Source organism: Pinus tabuliformis, chromosome J (genome assembly GCF_031772625.1).
Source record: "Pinus tabuliformis cultivar Carrire ecotype Pingquan chromosome J, CPIR1, whole genome shotgun sequence".
Taxonomy (NCBI): domain Eukaryota; kingdom Viridiplantae; phylum Streptophyta; class Pinopsida; order Pinales; family Pinaceae; genus Pinus; species Pinus tabuliformis.
In genome coordinates this window covers 752,344,555-752,351,138 of record NC_142295.1, presented here as the reverse complement: position 1 = coordinate 752,351,138, position 6,584 = coordinate 752,344,555, and the positions used below count along the sequence as shown (strand labels likewise).

At 41.0% G+C, this 6,584-nt stretch overlaps 1 protein-coding gene across 1 annotated transcript; it reads left to right on the top strand.

The window, feature by feature from the left end:
• Positions 1–201: 201 nt before the first annotated feature.
• On the top strand, positions 202–3,410 carry LOC149228921 (uncharacterized). The gene is made up of 4 exons (XM_089380908.1): positions 202–324; positions 412–908; positions 1,089–1,297; positions 1,404–3,410. The coding sequence occupies exons 1-4, from the start codon at positions 202–204 to the stop codon at positions 3,233–3,235; spliced, it is 2,661 nt and encodes an 886-aa protein (XP_089237034.1). The 3' UTR covers positions 3,236–3,410.
• The last annotated feature ends 3,174 nt before the right edge of the window (positions 3,411–6,584 follow it).

The following is a 6,584-nucleotide window of genomic DNA, read 5'->3' as shown; positions in this document are numbered from 1 at the left end:
ATATTGTGATTTTGCTGTTGTTGAATCCAGTCCAGAGTCCTTGTGCCTTCTGATCTTCTGTCTCATGATCAGAAGAAACATTACATTACAAGCTTATTGTTTTGAATGATATATTTTACTGTGGCTCTGATTTTGTGCGGATATGATGTGCATGGGTTTTGTTGCAGAGGTTGTTAATTGCGAATTGGAATTAGACCGAAGATGGAACAGGCGGTTATTAGCACGCTGGCAGAAAAAATGGCTTCAATGCTAGTCGAAAAACTATTTGAGGAGGTATCGCTTGTTATTGACTTCAAAGATGATTTTGAATTCATTTGTGAGGAGGTGAATTCCATTAATTCCCTCTTGAACGACGCAAGAGGAAAGAGCGCTTCCAATTCATCAATTTTGAACTGGGTCGACAAAGTTTAGGACTTTTTGTACGATGCTGTATACTTAGTAGAGGAATGCGAGGATCGTGAACTTAATTTTTTCAACATTATAATCTTCAAGTATCAGATGGGCCGTAGGATTAGGGCATTAAAGAAAAGGATCAAGATGATACGCAATAGTGCTAAATATTTGAAATATGTAACGTCCGTCCTCGATGCAGATGTTCGTCTTCACGCATTCAACGCATATGATTTAGAAGAGCAATACAGCGCCAGGAGGAAACGGAGTGCTATACTCAACAGGTGTCAGTCTCACACAGTGGGCATGACTGATGACATGGGTAAAATTATTAAATGGATAGTGGAAGATGAGGGATATGGGGTGATTGCGGTTGTGGGTATGGGGGGGCTGGGCAAAAGTCATCTGGTCCAAAACGTGTTCAACAGCCCAGAGGTCCGAAAGGGTTTCGACCATCTAGTGTGGCTGACAGTTTCGCCGAAATTCTCGGTTAAAGAGCTCCTTTTGGTGACGGGAAGGTAGTATCTGAGGCTTGGGGAGGAAGACGATCAAGGTCATAAGATGTCAAGGCTAAGCGAGGGGGAGCTTTCAGACAGAATTAATAGACATTTATGTGAAAAACGTTGTTTATTTGTTCTGGATGACGTGTGGCATAAAGAAGCTTGGGAAAAGATTGGGCTGCGTTTGTCATCTGACAGACGAAATAAGATTGTGGTGACCACTCGGAACAAAAATGTTGCAGAGCATATAGGAAATCCTCGTAAGGGGACTCGCCACATCTACGAAATGGGGCATTTGTCTACTGATGACAGCTGGAAATTGTTCCTTGCTTATGCTAATTTGACCCATACTCTTCCTCCTAATTTTCCCGCTACTACTTCGCCCCAAGAGCCAGTGTGCGAGAAGGGTAACTCGAACATCGGACCATCTGGCCAAGAGCACGACCGACTGACCAGCATCGCCTGCCAAATTGTAGAAAAATGTTCGGGACTACCATTGGCCGTGAAAATCAGCGTCTATGACAAAGTTAAAGATGGTTCCTAATGAGTGGGAATGTACCTTGCATCATCTCAAAGCCAGCTTGGATCGTCCAGATGAATTAGGAGAGGGAGAGACAGCCCACGTTATGCACTCACTCCGGTTAAGTTACCAAGCTTTGCCAGCTTGCCTTAAGCCTTGTTTCCTTTACTGTTCTGCCTTTCCTCCACATTCTCATATAAAGTCAGAGTACCTAGTGCATGTGTGGATCGCTGAAGGTTTTATTTCTACTCCTAATCGAGATGCAGGAGACGCAATAGAGGTAGGACGCTCTTATATAAACAAACTTATTAATCTATGCATGATCGAAATTTCAAGGCTTGTTTCTGATGGGCGAGTCAAATATTGTCGGCTTCATGATCTTTTGCATGATTTAGCTCTTCGTGAATCTAGCAATGAATCTAAGTACTGTTTGTTAGAGCCTGGAAAGGAATTGAAACAAGTGCCAATGGATAAGTGCAAGGGCGTACGGAGAATTTCTTTAATTAAGAACGAAATCTCCACAATCAGCGATCAGCCCCTTCCTTGTCGGGGGCTGCGCACTCTATTGCTATGGAACAACTCCAAGCTTGAATCCATTCCTCATAATTTTTTCGATAACTTGAAATATCTGGTGGTGTTAGATTTAAGTCAGAGTTGCATCGACTCATTACCCACATCCATTGAAAATGCAAAGCATCTCAAGTTACTCAATTTGTCGGAGACAAAAATCAGGAAGCTGCCAGAGTCCTTGAGCGGTCTAAAGCACCTCCAGTATCTCGACGTTAGTGGGTGCGAAAATCTGAGCAGCCTGCATATGGGGATAGGCGGACACAAATATTTGCTACATTTGAATGTGAAGGGCTGCAAAAATCTGAAGACGGTGCCCGCTGGAATATCCAAGGTTGTCTATTTAAGGATGTTGAAAGGCGCTATAGTATCCATAGGTGATCAATCAAGCACACCAACTGCACCAGATTTGCAATGGATGGATCTAAGAGGATTGATCCGTCTGCAAAGCCTATCAGTTACACTAATAGACGCTCAATATTCATCAACATCGACTGCATCAGAATCTCCGGGTCAATCATCAGCATCTGCATCTGCATCAGAATCTCTGTGTCAATCATCAGCATCTGCATCTGCATCAGAATCTCTGTGTCAATCATCAGCATCTGCATCAGAATCTCCGGGTTCGGCAGGTCGTATTGGCCTCGAGGGCACCTTTGGGGGTTTGACAGATATGCGGACCCTCTATTTCCGAAATAGTTTAAATTCCGCTCGCGGCCTCCTCCATCTTCCCGACGACACACAACGCATGGAACGCCTTGAGAAGCTCCATATCTGCAACTGCGTGGTTCCAACATGGATGTTTCAACTTCAGAGCCTCATGGTGCTTGTCATAGAAGGCGACAACACTAGTGCACAGTATGAGGGGCTACAAAACATTCCAAATTTGAAAAAGCTCCACTTGTCGCACAACAAAAAATGCACAGAGTTTCCCAAGGAGTTTGAAGAACCCCAGGCATTTCCCAAGCTGGAAAAGCTGATGATAGAAGACTTTAATTCCTTGGAAAATTTTCTAAGTCTGGAGAAGGGAGCAATGCCAATGTTGAATCACTTGCTCATGAAGAACTGCAGCCTGGAGAAACGAATGCCCCTGCGATTACCTAGACATGTCAAAGTTGAAGTACTTCCCAATAAACAAGTGCAACCAGCCCCAGAAACAAATGCCCGAATAATTGAAGAGGCGCTGACTAATCACAAAGAAATGGACGGGGAGTACAGCCCCACATCTGCGAGCACGGCCTCCTCTAGGTTGAGTTAAGGAGTATTTTCTGAGACAGCAGGATCATATTTCAATTCTTTCTAATTTACACAAAATAGTTTCTTGCTTGTTGCAAGGGCCCGTAATCATTAGACCAAGTTTTTGTTTGTTGGAAGAGCTCGTAATCATTAGATAAACTATCTGTGCAATTTTATGTTTTTTAAAGATGTGATGGTTGAGGGAATCAATGGCTACTGAGCATGGCAAATATACATTAAAACAAAGAGAAAATAGAATGGTTACTTGCACGTGTGAGACAGAAAAGACCGAGGCCGTCGGCTATGGCACATGCTTCTTTCTAATCGCAATGAATCCGTAATTTGTTATTGTTGGAGTAATTTGGACATGGCTAAAATTAGACCATGCTATAGATTACCAAATTCATTAATATTTGTTTAAGGTTATCTGGGTTTTGTTGTGTTATGAATTGTTTAAGGTTATCTGTTTTTCTCTTTGTTCTGTTATGAATTATTCCTAATTTTAAGAAGAGGAAGCTGAGGAGAAAGTGTTCTATTATGTGTAAAAGTGTTATGTTGTAATGTGCTCTTTTATTGGGTTATAACATTTTTACTTCGTCAAATTACATAAAATTAAAAATAAAATAAAAATTAATAATTAGAATAGAATTGAGGTAAAATAGACAATTACTAATATTGCATGGTTAAAAATACAAAACTCATCCTAATATGACACATGTTCATGTTACAATTGCTTTTTAATTAATCAATTCAACCATTTTTCTCTCACTACCACTAAGAATATTCTAGAATGGCCATGGATGTTAAATCTCTACCATCCACCTAATTATTTTTTATAAGTAAATTAAAATTCTGGAAGCTCTATTCGAAAATAAGCATGTCTATAACACAATAATTGAGAAATTTGTCTTAAAAATATACATGAGACATGCAACAATATTACATCATAATTATAAAATTTGGCCTATAGGCTCAGTGGTCTCTGTAAGTGCACACTAAGCCAACCAATTAAAAACAAAATCATCTATAAACAAAAAGAACTTACTATGGCATTTTTAGGACTAAAACTTCCCAAAAAAAAAATCATTAACACTTAGGGAGTGGGGAAGTAGTATGACTATTGGTTAATCATAAGTTCCCTTCATTTTAGCTTAACTCCAAAATGAGCTTGTTTGTTATCTTTATCATTATTGTGAAAATCAAAATTTCTTCAAAATTAGACGATAAAATTTGAATCCTTTGGAGAAGAATGAAGTCTTTCATCAACAAAGATGGAGCCATACTTCAAGTGTTAAATTAGAATGCGAGAATCATCTATAATAGTAATTTGATGAAGATTTAATGAAAAAGCCTAAAGAAAACCTTGATATAGACCATGGGCATTTGCTTGGTTGTTAGAGATAGTCTCAAGATACCAGGAATACGTAATTTCTAATTTTTCTTCAACAACAAAACTTATTCCCCATGTCTGCCACCCATGGCTTACTTTTTGATGCCCCATCAACAAATAAAATTAAATTCTCGTGTTGAGACAGCGAGAGGGGAAGCTCCTCTGGAGGGAGTCAAAAGCTACCAGCTACATTGTTTTACACCATCCATTGGAGTCTATTATTAAGTGTTTATTAACTTAACCAAGCTTCCTCCTCGACATCAAGGGGAAAGGAGGGAGAGAATGGGGAGGAAGTTGAGCTACCCAAATCACAACTACCTGTAGCCTAGAAAGGCATATTGAAAGAGTGCCTTGTTTCTTGCGAGGAAATTTTTCCAACAAAGATATTCGGTTAGGGCCAAACAAATTATTATGAGAAGAGTTTTGTTAGAGATAGAACCATTAGATCCCTTTTCTCGCAAACAAAAAAATTGAGAAATATTGGAGGGCCAGTCCAACTTATGGGAAATTTCTGTTAAAGCAAACTACCAAACCTATTTTGTGTTAGAATTAATGGAGAAAGTTACAGTTAGTTGTTTAAGGATAGGATTGAGACTCTAAGATTAAGTCTCAGATCCTACTATTTAGGGAGTGGTTGAAACCACCCTGATAGTGTGAAAGCCTATATGTACTAGGTTGTTCTCCTGATTGAATATAATGTGTATTGTGATGTGCTTGGGCACTCTCCAGGTATCTCACCTGGAGAGCCACTTAATTAATAGAACATCAGATTTTATCATGGTATCAGAGCCCTGAGGGCCTGGCCCATTCTGGGCTTGGCCCAATTCTGGGCTGACGAAAATAAAAAGTTTCATGAATATTTAGTTTTCTATTCATTTCTTGGGTTGTCCATTAATTCGGGTTGATCTTGGCGTGTAGAGAGTAGTGTGTGGATTTTCCACTACTGGTAAAGAGGATGTAGAGGATCAGTGTTTGGCCTTTCAACTTTCAAAGTTTTGGATCTGTTCCCATGTGGATCGATTGGTGAACATGGACCAACAGATCGTTGTGGAAGAGGTCTTCCTGTAGTGGATCAGCGTGAGGGTTGTCGGTGGTTCCTTCACAGTTGAGGCCAAGTAAACGTGGCTGCAGTGGCAGCGTTCCTGTTAGCTTGGCATCGTGGTAGAAGTGGCAGGTTGGCTGCATATTCTCATTTTTTGAATCTAATTGGAGGTTCTATGGTGCTGCGGCAGCGTTGGTGCTGGTCAGAAAGTGTGCATCTGCATAGTAGATGTTTGCATGTCTTGTTGTTGTGGATCGAATACGTTACAAGCCTATTAAAGAGCAGCGGAAGGCAAGATCCTTGAACAGATCTTGATAGCGTGGATCGAACTTGTGTGAATTGGTCGAAGTTAGTGGATCTAAAATCTGCTGGAGGCGGTTGGTGAATAGGTGCGGGCCTGTTTGATCGATAGTGGAGGTTGAGCCTACGGTTTGTAGGTGCAGATGGCTGGTCCGTGGAGGTCCGATCGGTGTTGTTGACGACAACATGTGCCAAGCATCACCGATTGGGGTTCAGATCACCGGATCCAGGTGCAAATCCTGCAGCAGGAGTCTGGTTCCTCAGCGCCGATGAGGGTGTCATTGTGGAGATCTGTGGAGGTTGTCCGAGATTACCGCGGATGTGGTGAACGATCTGAGTGAAGACGTCGTAGTTTCGTGGAAGCAACAGTGCAGTAGAGATCGTTGGTGTTGCTGCTGGGATGTGCAGATCGATATCACCAGTGGTTGTAGATTCAAAGGATGAATTTTACAGACGAATTCTCTGCCGCAATCATAAAAAATATATTTATGTGAGATTGTCACCATGATAATCATTTGTTGAGGGCATGGAGATGACCTACGCAGCAGAAGCGTGGGAATCATGATGGTTGTTGCGCTACTTGCTAGTTCTGCAAACGTTGTTGCACAAGCTAGAAACATTCTCAATATCTAATTCTAA

Excerpts from the sequence above, each read along its gene's own strand:
- LOC149228921 (XM_089380908.1), top strand. The coding sequence starts at position 202 with ATGGAACAGGCGGTTATTAGCACGCTGGCAGAAAAAATGGCTTCAATG. Across the intron at positions 325-411 it reads TTGAATTCATTTGTGAGGAG|GACTTTTTGTACGATGCTGT; the intron begins GTGAATTCCATT and ends GACAAAGTTTAG. Across the intron at positions 1,298-1,403 it reads AGAGCCAGTGTGCGAGAAGG|CGTCTATGACAAAGTTAAAG; the intron begins GTAACTCGAACA and ends CGTGAAAATCAG.